Source organism: Cnephaeus nilssonii, assembly GCF_951640355.1.
Source record: "Cnephaeus nilssonii genome assembly, chromosome: 5".
Lineage (NCBI taxonomy): Eukaryota > Metazoa > Chordata > Mammalia > Chiroptera > Vespertilionidae > Cnephaeus > Cnephaeus nilssonii.
Window position 1 is genome coordinate 69,055,761 of NC_137076.1, and position 19,344 is coordinate 69,075,104.

General features: G+C 41.2%; 1 protein-coding gene across 2 annotated transcripts in view; it reads left to right on the forward strand.

The window, feature by feature from the left end:
* The first annotated feature begins 9,246 nt into the window (after nucleotides 1-9,246).
* Nucleotides 9,247-19,344, forward strand: part of ANKRD50 (ankyrin repeat domain containing 50) — a 33,455-nt gene continuing 23,357 nt past the window's right edge. Inside the window, exons 1-3 of one of the 2 annotated variants that reach the window (XM_079771193.1) lie at nucleotides 9,247-9,472; nucleotides 10,062-10,158; nucleotides 11,085-11,953. In XM_079771193.1, coding sequence (XP_079627319.1) covers nucleotides 11,409-11,953 — 545 coding nt within the window. In that variant the 5' untranslated portion in view covers nucleotides 9,247-9,472; nucleotides 10,062-10,158; nucleotides 11,085-11,408. The remainder of the gene's footprint in view (nucleotides 9,473-10,061; nucleotides 10,159-11,084; nucleotides 11,954-19,344) is intronic. The other variant, XM_079771192.1, reaches the window with a different exon arrangement.

Below are 19,344 nucleotides of genomic sequence, written 5' to 3' on the forward strand. Positions count from 1 at the left end.
CAAGAATAAGAAAATATTGAATTCCTGTTTTTCCTATTAAGTACACAAAAGTCAGAGAATTTCCAAAGGAAATCAAGGAAAGGTAACGGAGATTTCGTTATAATGTTTTTAAAAGTGGCTGTAACTGAAAGCAAACCGGGCCTTGCGTACTTTTTCTTATCCAGAGCCTGTCCTGTGAAGCGTAGCTTTCATTGTTTTATTTTCTAACCCACTGATTTAATTAAATGCATCTTCAAACTAAAGGGAACTTTAAAATTATAAATAGACATAATGGGGGAAACTCCAATGGTTCATCAAACATATTTTGCCATTTCCCCAGCGCCATGAGTTTATGAAAAAAAAAACTATATCTGGGTGATTCATCTTCTAAAGTCTTATTGAGAAATTATCTTTTCTTCTCTTTTTTTTTCCACAATAGAAATACACATTTCTTAAATATATATATATATATATATATATATATATATATATATATATATATATATATATATGATAGCATATTCTTTAGGCATGTACTCTGTGCAAAACTGTCACAACAAACCTCAGCACCGTGAGAACCAGGTCACCAGAATAGTTCCTACAAGCTGTCCTTGCTGTCCTGAGTCCATTAAAATGATGAGATTTTAATTTTTCCTCAGTCAACACAGTTCACTGACCGAAGAATCTTTTGTTAGCTAAATGGAATTTATTTTTTAAAAAAGAATAATAATCCTTAAAAAAAAAAACACCACTTTATTCATAGGAATTAGCATAGTGATATGCCCAGGAGGTGTCTGCCCTGAGCAGCCCAGTCCTGGCCATGGTGTGCCTCCGTCTCCTGCAGGGGAATGTCTACCAGGATGGAAACCTTATGCAGAGAAGATTACAAAGTAGTAATCAGAGGTCCAGTATTAGATATCACAGAAGAAAAGCAGAATGTGAAATGAACTTAAATTTAGCTATTGTGAAGAAATAAAGCTTATAATTTGATAATAGTAAGATGTATGGAGTTTGTTAATTACTCTAAAATTACTTAAGAGTATTACTGGTCTATAAGGTGGGAACCACAGATAGGATATTGCCCAATTAAATGGTCGTGGTATAAAATATATTCACTTTTTTATTGAAGTATAATACTTCTTACTATTTGATGTAGTTTTTGTTAAGAACATAAATTTTGCATATCATCCCAGGGACAGACCCTCCTTCATCCTTTCACTTTAACAGTTGCAGATTTTAAGGGCATTGGGATGAAAAAATGATGTTACTCATTATTGGAAAAAAGCCAACTTATTTGTCCTCATCATTGAAAACGAACATAAATATGTTTCAGGGTGTCATATTTAGAAACTACAGAATGTTGTGTTGTTTTCTTAATTTAGTGAAATAGTACATTTAGGCAAAATTTGGCATTCTATGTGTGGTGTTGGTTACAAATTTTACTTTTTATTACTAAAGGAAATTGAAAGTCTGGCTTTATTATTGTTAATTTATAGTCATTCATGACTATTCCTTTGCAGTGAACAAAGATAATGTTTTTTATACCCCAAGAGATGATTTGACAATTGAATATATGAGTTAAAATTTAAGCAATAAAGAGGTTCATATCCTATAATTCAAATTAATTTATTCCTCAATTCATTTCCACAAGAATTTATCATGTGCCTATTGAATGACTGTATGAAATACATTCTGCTATATTCTGTTTTTAAAATTTATTTCTATTTTTATTGATTTCAGAGAGGAAGGGAGAGGGAGAGAGAGAGAGAGAAACATCAATGATGAGAGAGAATTATTATTTTTTTTTAAATATATTTTATTGATTTTTTTACAGAGAGGAAGAGAGAGGGATAGAGAATTAGAAACATCGATGAGAAAGAAATATTGATCAGCTGCCTCTTGCACACCCCCTACTGGGGATGTGTCCGCAACCAAGGTACATGCCCTTGACCGGAATCGAACCCGGGACCCTTGAGTCCGCAGGCCGACGCTCTATCCACTGAACCAAACCGGTTTCGGCGAGAGAGAATTATTGATCAGCTGCCTCCTGCACACTCCACACTGGGGATGGAGCCCGCAACCAGGGCATATGTCCTGACCAGGAATTGAACCATAACCCCCTGGTTCATAGGTCAATGCTCAACCACTGAGCCATGGCAGCAGGCCTCCACCAGATTCTAAAGGCACACATTAAAAATATATATATATATATGTGATCTGTGTCCCCAAAGGGTCTAATGGCAAAGTAGATAAACACAATGCAATTGCTTTAATGAGAAAGACATACACAGAATAAGAGCTCAGACTGCTGGAGGAATCGGGAGTGGTTTCACAAACTTACAGCTGAAATGTAAGAGTTTTTCTGGTGAGTTGAAGATGTGAGAAGAAAGAATTCTACAGAGAATACCTCTGCAGGCATGGGAGTATCAAGAGCTCAAATAATTGAGTGTATACAAAGCATACATGGGAAAAAAGCCAAAAGATAATGTGGACTGCCAGTTAGGTGCCCTAACAGGAAGAGCTATAAATACGTTAGGGGCAGCCAATTAAAAAAAAAAATTAACAAAGGAGCAAGATGTCAGCTTTTTGTATTCCACAGATTATTTTGCAATAGTATGGGAGATGGAATGCATGACGTTGAGGCTGAAGTAGGAAGACCAGGAGAGATGAGAATCTGAACTAAACAGTAATGATGAGAAGCAGAAGTGAGGACAGATATAAAAGATAGTAAGGAGAGAAAAAATAGAGTTTAGTATGAAGAGTAAGAAAAGGAAGACGTGTAGGGTGATTCCTAGGTTTCTGTCTTGGGCAACCAAGTGGATAATGTAGCCAAACAGTAAGAGCAAATCCAGGAGGAGGAACAGATTTGCGTGGGATGGGAAGATATGATCATTTGAATTGAAATGAAAATATCATGTTCTGGGTATATTAAAGGAGGTGGCTTTTTATCAAAGTAGTTATGTGGTTGTATTCGTCATGGTACGTTTATGTATTTGACATTCTTGCTGAGGAATTACAAGCCAAGGGTAATGGGTGGGGGTGGACGGGACCATAAGCAGTGTGCGTGGCCCCTGCCCGTCAGCAGCTTATCATTGGGTGGGAGAGTGGCAAGAAACCACATGCATCAGCAGCTTGTGTCAGAAGAGGTGTCCAAAATGGTGACTGTGAGAATTCAGGTAATGCTTTTTCGTGAGTGGTGTGATCAACCCCTGTTTCCTGCAGGAGAGTGTGGGATGCTGAGAGTCTCCTTTTATGTCAGATGCTATCTGTCCCTTTTTAGTCCCAGCTGACAGTGCTCCTGGTGACAAAGGATCACCAAGTACCTTGTAGCTTTATGTGGATTTCAGGGGAGCTCACCCCATTAGACAAAAGGCTCATCCACAGATTTTTTTCTATTTTTGGCTTCAGCTGAGATGGTGAGGGACACTGCCAATAAGCTTTTTGGAGGCTGCCTGTTTTGATTAGGATCTGTGAGGCACACCTTTAATCTCTTGTGATGGAATACCTCTTACTTTTTTTTTTTTTTTTTTAAATCTCTCCAGTATTGCAGCAAAAGGTTTCACAGCCCTGCCACAGCTTTCACTCTGTCCCAAATCAAGTCCTGGTTCCTTTTGGTCTAACAGTTCTTCAATTTCTTTCCCTCTTCTCACATTTTACTAGAAGTAGAAAGAAGAAACCAGGTCTTATCTTCAAAACTTTGCTTAGAAACCATCTCAACTCCATCGATATTCAAGCTCATCATTTACAAATTCTGCTCACTACCGCAGGTAATTTTTCGAAGCTGCTACCTAACAAGAATCTCTCTTCCTCGTTTCCAGTACCTGTCCTCACTTCCTTCTAAGCCCTCACCAGCAGTATTTGGCGTGTCCTTATTTCTACTAACAGTCTTTGCAAAGCAAACTACACTGCTTCTATCATGCTCTTCAAAATTCTAACAGCCTCCAACAGTTCACTCCCTGATTCCAAAAACCCCTTCTACTTTTGGGGGTATCTTTCATGTTAACTCTCTCAGTACCAAAATCTGTATTAGTTTTCTATTGCTACAAAATAAATGATCACAAGCATAGGAGTTTAAAACAGCATCCAGCCCTAACCGGCTTGGCTCAGTGGATAGAGCGTCGGCCTGCGGAGTGAAAGGTTCGATTCTGGTCAAAGGAATGTACCTTGGTTGCAAGCACATCCCCAGTAGGGGGTGTGCAGGAGGCAGCTGATGGATGCTTCTCTCTCATCGATGTTTCTCTCTATCCCTCTCCCTTCCTCTCTGTTAAAAATCAATAAAATATATTTTTTAAAAATTAAATAAAATAAAACAGCATCCACTTATTATTTCACAATGTCTGCACATCAGGAGTCCAGGCAGACTCAAGTGGGTTTATGTATTCAAGGTTGAAGTCAAGATGTCTACTGACTGTGTTTTCATGAGGAACTCAAGGTCCTCTTCCAGGCTCATTCTTTTTTTCTTTTTTAATATATTTTTATTGGTTTCAGAGAGGAAGGAAGAGGGAGAGAGAGAGAGAGAAACATCCATGATGAGAGAGAATCATGGATTGGCTGCCTCCTATATGCCCCACACTGGGGATCGAGCCCGCAACCTGGGCATGTGCCCTTGACCAGGAATTGAACCTGGGACCTTTCAGTTCGCAGGCCAACGCTCTATCTACTGAGCCAAACTGGCCAGGGCCAGGCTCATTCTGGTTATTGGTGGAATTCAGTTCTCTGCAGTTATAGGAATTAAGATCCCCATTTCATTGTCTGGGTTCACGCTCAGCTCTTTGTGGCCACTCTCCAACCCTTGCAAAGGCTCTCTCCATCTTCACAGTCAGCAATGGTGCATCAAATCCTTCAAACTGGAGTTTTTCATTTCAATTTAATTTGTGGACTTTGATTCTGATATATAACCTCCCTACAATGAACTTTTCAAGAACTGTTTCTGCCTTGATCTGAGAGCATACATTGATTAAGATATTTTCCTCTCTCCAGACTCTGGGTCTTGTTATCAAATGGCAGCACCTTGTTGCTCTCAAATTTCAGGAACCCTATGAGGGCTTCCTTTATGTGACCTGTGTACATATTTGAAAGTCTTGCTTTTATCTTATCAATGACAGATTATAGACTGAAATGCCAGGCACTTACTTATATGACATTTCTATCTTCTCTGAAAGCAAATAATAAATGTATATAAGCAAATACAAGTAATAAAATAAAATAGTCTTCATTCATTTTAATTAGAATTTAGCCAAATTAAACTACCATTTGAAATGTGACCAAGTATCATAATACAATAAATATTATATTAAATAGATATATATTTCGAGAAGATATTGCAGATGTCAGTTATTAAGTGTGAAATTATTTTGAAAATGTTCATGTTGATGTACATTTCAACACACGCTAGTTAATTTACTCATTTATTTATTAATAATTAACCAAACTAAGCAAAAACTCTATTTGACTTTCCTGTTTGAAGGAAAAATTCCTTCAACCACCAATGACTAAAGAAGGCAAAAATTTGTTTTTAACCTCCTTAAAATAATTTAATCAGAGATAGAGTGATAGGCTAGTTAAAACCAGTACTTTCTTATAGAACTAGAAAAGAGAATATTGTCAAAGTCAAACAAATTATCAATCTCTGTTCAACTATGACATTCAAATTTTCTGTACCTTAACTCTTTAAGGTCCCATTATGTTGAATAAAAACATAAATTTTGATAAACACAGAACTAATACTGAGAAGAGTATCAGTGTAAATGGATATATATATATATATACATATATATATATATATATATATATACACACACATATATTTGGATTCTATTTTTATTTATTCATGTTAAGTAGCTCATTGAATTTAAGAGAAGCTGGTTTTTTTTTTTAATGGCTAATGGATTTTATTATATTTTTTAAAATTTCTTTATTGATTAAGGTATTACATATGTGTCCTTATTCCCCCATTACTCCACACCTCTCATTCATGCCCCCACCCCCCTGGTGTCTGTGCCCATTGATTAGGCTTATATGCATGCATATAAGTCCTTTGGTTGATCTCTCCCCCTTACTCCCACCCACCCCTATCCTCCCTGAGGTTTGACGTTCTGATTGATGTTTCTCTGTCTCTGGATCTATTTTTGTTCATCAGTTTATGTTGTTCATTATATTCCACAAATGAGTGAGATCATGTGAGAAGCTGTTTCTTAATCTGGAGTTTTGTGACATAGAAGGGCATTATTCCTTTATAATAACACAGATTATATATGCTTGCATTTTTTTTTTCTGGTGGAAAGTTTAAATTATGTGTCAAATCCTAAAAGGTTTCCATTTGTGGTACTTCAAAAACATGACCGTAATATTTGCACCTCATTCCATCAAAAGGTGGAGTTTTTTTTGCCCCTTGAGTCTGGCCCGTCCTAGTGAACTGCTTTGACCTACAAACTTGGCAGAAGTGACGCTGGGTGAATTCCAGAGCAAGGCCTCAAGAGGCTTTCAGATTCTGCTTGGAGTTCTGAAACCACCATGCTGTGAAGAAGTCATGGGGAGAAGACACATCCACCCTCCTCTCTGCAGCCACCCTCCCCTCCCCCCACCCCGCACCCCAGTAAAGCCAGCTGAATGCAAGTGCATGAGGGAGCCCAGGGGAGACCATCTGGAGCCGCCCAGTCAATCCCCACATTGTGAGAAATAGTCAGTCAGTTTTGTTTTCAGCCACTAAGCTTTAGGTTATGATATATAATGTAGCAACAGATAACTGGCACACCAAAAGCCTTATAGCCCACAAGAGGTTGATTTAGAGGTAAAAAACAAGTTTAACTTCCAATACTACCGAGCCTTTTTGGCAAATATGCTAGAGAAGACTTTTGTCAACATTTTAATGATGTTTTCTCCTACTACGAAGTCAAAATGTGGTAATATTGATTTTCAAAAAAAAAATTGATGACGACAGTTTCGGACTTTTAAAAATATTTTTAAATTAATTTTTATTAAACATTTAATTAGTTTTACTAAAGATTTTGTTGTTTGTATAAAGTCAAAATGTCCAGGATCATTTTATCAACACAAGTCATATTCAATTTCTTCAGATTAGGCAGCCACTTTTACAGATATATTTGCTCCACTCTATTACTGTCCGAAAGGTAGAAGGGGGATGCCATCCAGGCTTTTTATCACTTAAGAGAAACAAGCCCTTATGTAGTAAACCATTGGAAGTGGGTTTTGTTAAAGGTGCTCACACATGATCTGTAACTGCATCCACTACCTTGAGACACTCTGGTCTGTGAAGTGCATCACAGGCCATTTGACTGGTGCCACCTGTGCTTGTGCAGTGCACAGCCTATGCAGGGGTATGTGGTGACTCCGGCCAAAACCATACTTTTTCCTAAAGCATGAACCTCCTAGTGTTGCCATGATTCCACCTTAAAGACAAGGAATGGGCGGGGCAGGGGGTGGGGGAGAGCCATAAATACGAAATGTAAGATAAACTTTAAATAAAAAAGTCTAAATGAGTCTGAAGATTAATTACAGTTTAGCTATCCCTTATGTTATTTAAAACAGCATTCATGCCGAAGCCGGTTTGGCTCAGTGGATAGAGCGTCGGTCTGTGGACTGGAGGGTCCCAGGTTCAATTCCGGTCAAGGGCATGTACATTGGTTGGGGGCACATCCCCCGGTGGGGGGTGTGCAGGAGGCAGCTGGTTGATGTCTCTCTTTCTCATCGATGTTTCTGGCTCTCTATCCCTCTCCCTTCCTCTCTGTGAAAAATCAATAAAATATATATTTTTAAAAAATAAAAAAATTAAAAAAAAACAGCATTCATGATGGTTAGTTAGCATTAAGAAAATAGTCTCACTTCTCTATTGGGCAGAAATGATTTTGATCATATTAGCAAATAGTTTTAGTGGAAATATCATGTAAATATTTCTCATTTAATTTTTTTTCTCCAAACACAATTTAACAGCCATGAACCAGAGGGAGTCAAGGACTATAAAGCTTCATGCAAACTAGCTGTATAAACAATTGACTTGGTAATGAAAAGTGCTTCAGTGAACGTAAATAAAAACTGTAGATTTTAAAAATTAATTTTCATCACTCTAATTCTAGAGAATTAGTCTTCAGCCTTTTTTTTTTTTTTTGCTTGTGTTTTGGAAAACAACCCCAGAATTCACAGTAAATGAATTACAGTTAAATATTAAGATCAGTAGACAATGGATGGGGAGTAAAGAGAATGGAAAAATAAGCGCACCCCCGTTTTTCTAAATATGAAAGCTCTACTTTGAAATTCCTAAAGCCAGATGGAAAAGAAAGCTTAATATTTGGGAAATAAACACATTCACATTAATGAAGAATTGGAGATAGAGAGAGCGCATGGTTTTAGCAAAACAACATAGCACATTTTCTCCTCTACCAGTTGACAGTAAGTACATTGACTTTCCCAGCAGAAATCTGAAATCTCAATAATCCAGGTCCACGCGGGTGCAAAGTCTAATCCTAGACGGCCTGCTTCTGGTCCGGCCCTCCAGGGCAATCCATCTGGCTCTACCTCCTGACCTCGACCCTGGCCTGTCTCCCCTGCGGTGGCCTCTGGAAGTCATCGAACTGCCCACGGGGCGGGGGGCTGAGCCCCAGCGGCCGCTCCAGCCTCCACCCTGTGGAGGCCGCGTCCTCTTCCAGGGGCGGTGGTAAGGCCACCGCAGACCCCTGCCGTTTTCATTTGTGCACTTTCCAGCCTTGTCCTTTCTTCTCTCAGCTCCAGGCTAAGAAAGTAAAAGAATGTAATGGATTGAAAGGGGAGGACGAACCTGGAGTGGCCCTTTGGGACCGGCGGCTCCGAGGGGCCATCCCCCGGCCCAGCTGCCCGTCCTCCGAGCGGACATGGCCCCCAAAGCCAGCCCGTCCCCGGGGCCTGCAAGACAAAGGAAGGCTAGGGCCGAGCGGTGACGGGAGGGTGGGAGCAGCGGCTCGCGTGAGCTCGGGGACGTGAGAGCGCCGCCCCCGCCCCCTTCCCCGCCCCGTCCCCGAGGAAGGAGGGGCCTCAAGGCCACCCCGAGAAAGATCTCCCCGCAACGCGAGCCGAGGGTCCCAGGCGGCCACACGCGTCCCGGCACGGGCGGCGCCAGGCCCGCACGGTGGGGGAGGGGCGGGGCAGGGGGCGGGGCCGCCGGCGGAGGCAGCGGCCGGCGGGGCGGGGCCTGAGTGGTGGGCGGGGCCTGGGCGGGGAGGGGCGGGGCCGGCCGGTCCGGGGCTGCCTGAGACAGTCACTGCCCTGGCGGCGGCGGCGGCGGCGGTTGGCCGTTGGGGGCTGGGAGGAGCAGGACCCTGGCTGTCGGCGCAGCTGGAGCTGGCAGTTGCCGGGGCCAAGCGGAGGATCCGGCGCGGGGAGCGCGCCCCGGGCCGGGCGGAGTCTGCGGCTGCAGCGGGAGCGCCGGGCGCGCTGGCCTCGGCGGCGTCTCCCAGAAGCAAGTGTCTGAGGCTGAGATTCGGCGGCGGCGGCCGGGGCGGAGGTAACCGAGGGCGGCGGCGGCGGCGGCGGCGGAGGCGAGGCTCCTCCTGGGGTCGGAAGCCTGGGGGCTGCGGCCGGGTCACGGACCCGACCCACCCGCGCGCTCTCCAGGCTGGGACCCCGGGACGGCGCGGATCCCCTGGCTCCGCGGAGGGCCAGGCGGGGGCGGGATCGGCGCGCGGGTTGGGGGCGCCGAGCGGGACGCGGATTCGGAGGCGACCCCTCGGCAGGGATTGGCAAGGACGTGGGGCCCCCCCTCCCCCTTCGAAAGACACACCCCAATCTCAGGGCGGGGCGGGCTGCCGAGGGTTTCCCAGCCTCTGCGAGGGAAGACCTCCCAGAGGAGGCTGCACCTCGGTCTGCGCCCCCCCTTCCCCCCCCCCCCCACCCCGAGGTGGCCCCTGTGGCTCTTTGGGGCTGCTTAGATGGAGCTGGTTCTGCCGCCGGGAATCCCGGAATTCCTTTTGTCTGTCAGCCGAAACCGGCGGCCGGAACTGTAGGCGAACACCCACCAGCGCTGAAGCGCTCCACTCCGCGTCCCTTCTCTGCCCGGGAAGGAATTCTCCCCGCAGCCTCTTCTCCGTCCGCAGGCGTGGATGGCGCTCCGCACCCCCATCCGAAACCTTCCTCTCTGGCACGGAGCGAGGGAAGATTCACGTTGTACCTGTGTTTGGATTTATCATTCATGTGAGATCATCCCCCTCCGCCCCTCTTTTTTTTTTTTTCTTTTTAACCCTTTGCCATCCAGCCTCCGCCCGGGTAATCATGCCCCTAGATTTTGCAAACTATCAACAAAGAAGTGTGGCTAGTCGAGTAAACAGAGTCCTTGGCTGGCTGGGCTGTGCAAGTGGGTAGAGCTTCCTTCCCTGGTGCTTATTCTGACCAAGCCAGTGGAGAGATCTTTTTGGCTAAGGCTTAAGGATGTTACTCTGTGTGCACGTCGTTTTTTTTTTGTTTTTTTTTCCCCTCTTCAAGCCTTTTACAAATCTAGGGTAACGATTAGAATGTAGGTCTTTGGGAAGCATGACCATAGTGGAAGAAAAATACAGAAAGAAAAATGTAATCGTTATTTTTAGGGTAATTGTCCAACTTTTTTGAAAGTGCCAAAAATGAAAATGTGGATTTTGGGGATTAACTGGTAAATTGTATCCTTTGATAAGTAAGCTTTGAACATATATTTTGCACGAAGATATTTTTGTTTGTTTTATTTCATTTACTTGTGGAAATTGTCGACTACTCAGACACCTTAGAAGAGGAACCTGTGAACAAGTTCATTAAGAATTTGTCTTGAAAAATGCATTTTATGAATGCTTTGAAATAAGAGGTGTTAGTAGTGGCTTGTCATTTATGCCATATAAGAGACCACAGCCTACACAGTTGCGTCCCTGGCCGTTGTCCCTGTGCCTGAAAGTGGCAGGATCTAGTAGTTTGAGGGGCTATTCTTCAACAAGAAGTATAGAGCTACCTACCTACTGTATAACTCTAATCTCTGATGACATTTACTATAATGGACACCTTTTCTGATCTAGTTCTCAGATACAGAATTAACAGTTTGAATCTGGAGAAGCATTCTGTACAAATTGAAAGATTGGGCTTTCTCTTTCGTTTTCCAGATGTATTGTCTCATGTGCATACTTGAAGGATCTACAATCACATAAACTCGCTTGTAACCATGGAGCCATGTGACCCATCAAGATATAGAAAAAGTGCTGCTGAGCTTGGGAACCAGGCACTTGTTCACCAGTTCAACAATTAAACTAACATATTCTCTGCTGACAATCAAGAATAAAGAGCCAAGTAAAGTCCTGCACATTCTATTGACAGATGGACTCTGTGGCCGTTGAATTTTACTGTAACTGGTTACTCTGTCATTCCAAGTCAACTTACCAAGCCAGTTATGTCCTAGTGGATGTAAAGACCCGTGTTGATGTATTCTGATGTTAGCAAATGTTGAAGATAAGAAACCTATTATGACTAATCCTTGGGAAGAGAAAGTCTGCAAAATGGCTCAAACGAGTTTACTGCAGGGGAAGCAGTTTTACTGTAGGGAGTGGGTTTTCCACAAGCTTCAGCATTGCCTCCAGGAGAAAACTAACTGCTGCAACAGCACTGTCAACACACCCCCCCTCTTAGTGAATTCTGGGAGCAATGCTGGTGTTGTTTCTGGAAAGGGCGCTGCCTGGGGTGTGTTGTTGGTAGGAGGGCCTGGCAGTGGCAAGACAGCCCTATGTACTGAGCTCTTGTGGCCAAGTTCACCTACAGGCTTGCAGAGAGGTTTACATCGCCAGGCTCTGGCCTTTCATTTCTGCAAAGCCCAGGACTCGGACACGTTGTGTGTTGGAGGGTTTGTTAGAGGTCTTGTTGCCCAGATTTGCCACAGTGGGCTGCTCCAAGGATATGAGGACAAGCTAAGGGATCCAGCAATCCAGAGCCTCTTACAGCCCGGGGAATGTGAGAGGAACCCAGCTGAAGCATTTAAAAGGTAACAATAAGAATGTCATGGTGTTCTAGTTTCTATACAAAAATGAAAATTAAATTTTTTAGATTATCCTAGTTTTTGTATAAAAAACTTCATGGAGTACCTGTACTTCTGCTATAAATTTGGGGGTAATCTGTGGTTTTGAGTGAACATGTTTATTTGAATATTGAAGGAAATAAAATTTAAGCTCTGTTTGCACAGGGTATGGATTAAAAATGTCTTTTATAACAGAATTTGAAGCACTGTAGAAACAAATTGTTTTTCAAATGTATGCCAAATATTTATTTGCTTTTCTAATATTACTTATAATTGGTAAGGGATATCTGTTCTTATGGTAGTGAAGAACATTTAGCGACTTGTAGTGAAGAACATATAGCTACTTGGAAACTGGGCTGCATTTTTAGGAAGGGCAAACTATACCTGGTCCTGAGTTTAGAGGAATTCTCAGCATAGAATCTACTCTCTTCTTTGTTTACAGTATTATTCCTTTAAATAAGAAAAGTTCTCTTTGAAAGAGACCATTGAGAATCTGAAGAAAATTTGCTAATACGTTTTGCAAGTAAATGAAAAGTTGACTGATGAAATATGTGATCTTTATAAAATAATGGAAATTTGTCATCATTTTTAGTACTTTTAGTGAGTGATACAAAAAAAAATCCCCAAAACAATTTTAAGTTGTTTTTCAGTGTGGTTCCAGATCCAAAATGTGTTTTAAAAAAATGATTACTTGAAAACTTTTTGCATATCACCCCTCTACTCATTGTAAAAGGAGGCAAATAGTTATTCTGTGCTTGCTATTACTGTCTCCCTGCTGCTTTAATCATTTTGTCATATACTTTTATTACCTACATAATAAGTTGTTCTTAGCTGGCAAAGTTTGTTTCCCAAAGACAGGTATACTCTGCACTGAAGGTTAGTGTGCGTGTGTGTGTCTGGACTCATTTGAGCAGGCTTTGAATTGCTGTGAAAGTGATTTTGTTCTTTTGATGTCTTCAGATCTAATGGTATGAAATCTATTGAAAATAAGAATAATAGTAGCAAGCACTTTGTGTGAGTCGCTGTTTAAGTGCTCTACCAGTATTAAATCATTCAATCTTCCTAACAGCCCTGTGAGGTAGATAACAGTTATTAGTCCCATTTCATAGATAAGGAAACTGAGGCACAGCCTAAGTAACTTGTACAAGGTTACAGGCTAGTAAAGGGCAGAGCTGGGATATGAAAGACGTGTGTATGTGTACAGGTTTGTAATCATAGACATCCTTTGGAGGACTTACGGGGAAGAGGAATAGTTTTGAAGTTTGTGGAGAATGGATGTTTGTCACAGTTGAGGTTTGAATGTAGTTTTCAGATTACCCATATACGTGATCAGTAGTTAGTCTGGGATGATCGTTATGAATAGAGGCACACAGTTCCAACAGGTGAGGGGTTTATGAAATTCAGCCAAAGGGTTGTGTCTTTGAAGTGTGATATTCTTGTAGACCTTTTAATGTATAAGTGCCATCCAATCAAATCTATTATCTTTTGCTGTTAGAAATCAAAGTCTGGGTTAAAACTATTATATCATTCATAAATCAATGAGGAAATCTGCTAGCACAAATATGAGATGCCAGGTTTGATGGACAATGTTTAACATGGACTCACTATGTCCATAGGGAATTAATAATGTAGGCTTTATTATAAAACTTTACTTTTTTTAAAATATTTTTTTGATTTTTTTACAGAGAGGAAGAGAGAGGGATAGAGAGTTAGAAACATCGATGAGAGAGAAACATCGATCAGCTGCCTCTTGCACACCCCCTACTGGGGATGTGCCCGCAACCAAGGTACATGCCCTTGACCGGAATCGAACCTGGGACCCTTGAGTCCACAGGCCGACGCTCTATCCACTGAGCCAAACCAGTTTCGGCAAAACTTTACTTTTTAAGAGACTTCAAGCCTCTGTACATAAACAACTCTTCTCTTGACCTAATGCTTTTTCTTAAGATACCATCACTAGTTGAAGAGCTGAATTTGCATTTCATGTAAGTCATTTCATAAGCTATTTGGATTTATTGACACCTTAGAAAATCAGTTTTAGAGTATAGTCTAACTAAATTTAACTTAGCCTAACTAAATATGTAATTTATTTTATTGGAATTCATATTAAACTTCTGATACTTTTAAATATTTAAAATCATGTCTGATAACTGTATATTTTTATATATTCTGATCCTGAGCAGATCTTTATAATAATACAGATTTTCCTGGAAAAGATCCTTCTACTCAGAGGATCCTCTTATTTTTGTTTTCCTGTGTGAATTTTAGTGATTAGCTAATTGGAGAGAAATAAGAAGCAATTGGAGATGTGTGTAAAATCCACACCAGTACGGATTATCTGATTGGCCGAAGGAGCTAATGAATGCTTTGTATTCCCAGTCTGTATTTTGGTAGAGAAAACCTAGTGTTTCTCCTTGGGCCATTGTGATGCTCTAACTTAATCTCCTACTAGATCTTTCAGAAACCTGAGTCACTTTTTTTATCATTAAAGTAATCAATCATTCAATAAATTAGGTAATTTTGGTATTGGAACAACTGTTTCTGATAATTCATTAGATATATACTTCCTCTATGATTGGGAGGCTGTAATATAATCATAGTCAAATGTAAACATGAGAACACAATTCAAAGTTAAAAGAAATATTTTTGCATAGTCTATGGCATTAGATGGTTGTAGGCCTCTACTTTTGGACAGATAGTCAAGGTTTATTGTAGGTTCGGTTAGTGACTGCAACTGACTTGTTAAATAGGTCCTTCAGAGAATTTTAATCGGAATGTATTTTATTTAGGCTGGATAGAGGTAATTCAACAAGTAGACAATGGGGAGAAGATCGTTTGATCATTGTTCTCAAGGAGTTAACAGTATTTTGTGGGAGATGGAGATCCAAGTAGCTAAATATAAGGGAAGGATAGAGGCACCTGAGTTAGGGAATAAGGGGGTGGGGCAGTGGTTTTGGGTCCTGTACCTGGTTTAGAAGCAGAAGTGAAGATGGTTATTTAATTCATTCAACCATAAACTCCTTTTTGAACCTGCTGTCCCTATTGTCATGCCTTGAAGTCAAGGTCTTTTTGGAGATCTAGATGTATGTGTCCTAATTTTTATTTGTTTAACAATCTGCAAGACCAGGTGTGAGTTTTCTGTGTATAATGTCAATTTTCCCCATGTTGAGTAAAAGATTGTGCTCTGTGCGATGATAGGAATGGCTTGTTAGGATAGGAAACTGGAAGTCTGAACTCTTGACTGTTTTTTATCTTGAATAGGAATCCTTAAATGGTGGAATCTTTTTTCTATTAGTCTCCTTCTCCTTGAACATTTATACTTATTCCTGCATATCTCTTTAGATTTTTAACTTCTTTTGTAGTTATTTATGCATGTATCTTCTGTTATTTCCTCTGTTTGGCATATGCTTCTTCATGATATTATTCATGACTGATTAATTTTTCATATTTACCATTGTGCTTTGAACAGCACTTTTCATATAGTAATTGCTAAATGATTATCATTTGAATGACTGAATCATGCTACTTACCTATCTAGAATATGTTTGAATCTAATTGAAGGACCGATGAAGTTCTTGCATATGAAAGGAAATTGAAATGTTTTATCACTTAGGTCAGTTTTCAATGCAGACCAGAGTGGTGTAGTGATTATTAATTTATTAACCTGCTGTCTGTTCTTTAGCACGTGTGTATATGGCATTGTTCCAGATAGTTTTAAGTGGCCAGATGTCTATCTTCTGTCTCCAGTGGCTCCAGGTATTTTTGGCAAACTCAATAAAGGGGTGAAGAACAGAATGGGACTAGGAAGGGTGCTTCCTTCTTAACCTCACTGGTGGGGTATTTTCAAGGCAAAATACTCCCTTTTAATGATCTGCCTTATATAACTAACTAGAGGCCCAGTGCATGATTGAATCATGCACGTGTAGGGTCCCCTACACGCTTTCGCTTTTCGCGGTGGAGCTGGGTGCCTGTCCGCTGGTGCACCAGGCCTTTCAGAAGCCTCCGGCTCAGCGGAGGCTTCTGAAAGGCCTGGTGCCGGAGCAGACAGGCACCCAGCTCCCCCACTTTTGATGGTCCGCGGCCGCTGAGGGGGGCTACCCTGCTGTTGAGAGGCGCAGGGGGCGGGACTCCCACCCCCTACGCCTCTCAATGGCCGCTGAGCTGAGGGGGGCTGCCGCGGACACCTGGCTACCCTGCTGTTGAGAGGCGCAGCCGTGTGTCCGCGGCAGGCCCCCTCAGCGGCTGCGGATCTGGCCGTTGAGAGGCACAGGGGGCGGGAGTCCCGCCCCCTGCGCCTCTCAACAGCAGGGTAGCCCCCCTCAGTGGCAGCGGATCTGTGCCTCTCAATGGCCGGATAGGCCACCCCGAGTCCCGCCCCCCAGCCTCCCGCCGCCCAATCGTGGGCGTAGCGGAGTGATGGTAATTTACATGTTACTCTATTATTAGATAGGATGGACTTCCATTCATTCAGACTCTTCTTTCTCTTCCTAAAATCCTCCCTTTCTTCATTGGCTGGGCTTTCTCTTTTATGCTTCATGTCTACGTGCTGTTTCCTTTGGTCCCTGGTACTCTATCCTTCGCTGAACCAGTCCTCACCTGTATTAATCACGTCTGCATTATAATGGCACAACATACTGCTCCATACTTATACCGTGTAATGTTAGCCACATTCTTAGTTCTGCTTGGCCACGCTTTTATTTGTGTACTTCTCAATAACTCAGATTTTTTTTAGACCAGAGAGAGTAAAGTGGTGTCCTACAGGGTGAGTATGTTTTTTACCCAATTCAGGAAATTTTACACACATATCCAGATTTTTGTTTTTTCTTGAGAAAAAAAAAAAGGAAATTTTGACAATATTAGGCTCTAATTTTTTTGGAGCAATAATCTGGTTGAGCTGAGTTAGCTGCTGTCTGTAGATGGGCTTACACACTAATTTGATCCAGTCGTCCCTCACCACCCATCATTCTATCCAAGACCATTTCATTTGTTTACATGTGCCAGCCTGGCTCCAATAGGCATTTTCAAACATGACCATGTTTCCTATTCCTTTGAAAAAAAGAAACACTATGTGTTTATCTCCTCCTAAATTTGCCTTCATGTTATCACAAATGTGTGTATACAAGTGCTTCTTCCCTATCACCTTGCTTCCTAACTTCCTGAGACCTGACTTCTCTCTCTACATATGTGCAGAAAGTTGTTTAGGTATAGTAGCTTCTGAACTCACTGCTCTATCTTTAGCCTTAGATGGTATCTTTTACAACAACTTTTCATTATCTGTACTTTGTTCCTTTCAGAATCCCCTATCCAACTGTGTTCTTTAGTGGCTGTTCCTCTGGATTGTGCCTGGGTGTTTACCCAGCAAAACTTAGATCTTCTCTCCTCATACTCATTCCTTCAAACATTGTATTTACTTACATGGATATAAATGCTTGTATCTATTAAGATAGCAATCAAAGCTGCATCAACAGCCTTATCTTCACTCTGATTAATATATATCTTTTTACTGGAGTGTCCCTCAAGTACCTTCCAGTGTTCAAATCAGCATCTCTTAGCATTTCTGTTCATTGACTCATTCATTCATTGCTTAAATAAACATTCAGTTCCTGCTGTGTGCTCAATATGTGCCGAGTGACAGGGCTAAAGAGGTGAGCCAAACAGGACACTGAATTAAGTGTGTGTGTGTGGGGCGGGGGGGGGGGGGGGGGGGGAGAAGAGAAGAAGGAGACAGGGATTGCATTAAATAAGAAATTACAGATATAAAAATTCAGCTTTGATACATGCTAAGAAGAAAGGATTTTAAAACATGTTATGAAGCTTGATCATTACTGGGAATTCTGGGAAAACTAATTATCTAAGTTGTTTCATAATTATTCTTATTTTTAGACCCTTTCTCCTTAAAAGTGTGATCTTAAGATTAACATGTTGGCAACTCCTGGGAGGTAATAAGAAATGCAGAATCACAGGTCTACTGACTCTGAATCTGCAACCTCGATCTCCAAGTGAATCCTGTGCACAGTGACGTTTGAGAAGCATTACCCTGGACTAGATTTTAGGGTGTTCTCTATTTTCTATTATATTAAATTTTAAAGTATTTAATCTTTTTCTTGGAATGTTTCTTGAATTCTTTTACCCTAATCTAGAATGTTTATTCATCTACTCCTACTTGGTCTACTTAATTTTAGCCCCTCTTTATTCTGATTCACTTGGTTACAGTTGGACAATTAACCACAGTAAAGCAGTGCTTTCTTTAGGTCATTCCTCGGAGCCTGTGATAATCTACACAAGTTCAAATTTCTCTGTCTGGCTTTAAAAGCTCTTGATAATTTGGTTCTGCTCCATCTAAAGTATGTATCATGTTTCCAAACTTCATCAAAGCACATTAAGCTCATTTATTCTTTCAAGAAATATTTCTAAGCATCGGAGATAGTATTAAGTTGATAGGGAGATATGACTAAATAAGAATATTCTTATTTTTCTTACTGTTTAGTAAGACCTTCATATATATAGTAAGGATTTGGCCTTTTATTTTGTTATATAGGTTGCAGATTTTTTGGTTTGTTTTTTAGCCCTTCAGTTTGTTTTTAGCAATTTTGCTTTCTTAAAAGAGTTTTATGAAATAAAATGGTTTTTATGCAGTAAAATAATTTGGTTTTATGAAGTAAAGACCTAAATACTTACTTTTCTGTCCTTAAAAATCTTGGAAGTGTGTTCTGATTTGTGGCCTGACTTTACCCTCTAGTTGATCTAGTGATGTCTGACCACATGTAATTGTCTTAAATTTCAAACCACTTTCTTTCATGTCCTAATCTCAGAAATACTGCTAATGTCATTTTTCTATTATATACATGCATAGCTAGTCTTTTATTATAAAATACACTTTGAAAATGTTTGTGTAATTGCTTAATTAAGATAAGCATTAGTTAAGAGAACTAATTATGTCTTACCTGTGGTTATCTTGAAAAAGGATTTGGAGCTTTCCAGAAACTGGTGACCTTTTACAATTCTGACTCATTTGCATATGTAGAAACTAGTGCATAGACTCATTTGCCTTTGTTTTCATCGGCTCCATGCACCCTTGCTCTTTGCCATGCACTATTGTGGTCCTTGTGTAGAGAACTGTGCTTCTCTGCCTTTTTGTTTGGGCTCAGCCATGTGGTTTCCCTTGGCCAGTGGGATGTTAGCAGACAAGATTCAAACAGGTTTAACATGCAAATATGAGTGGTTGGGCCTGACCTCTGTGTTGCCATCATGTGAGGGGGATATGTTCTGGCGAGCTTGTTGGTTCAAGAAGGAGGAGGAGAGAGATGTGGAGCAGACAAGACCCATCCTGCAGCATGACTCCAAATCCAGAGTAGATC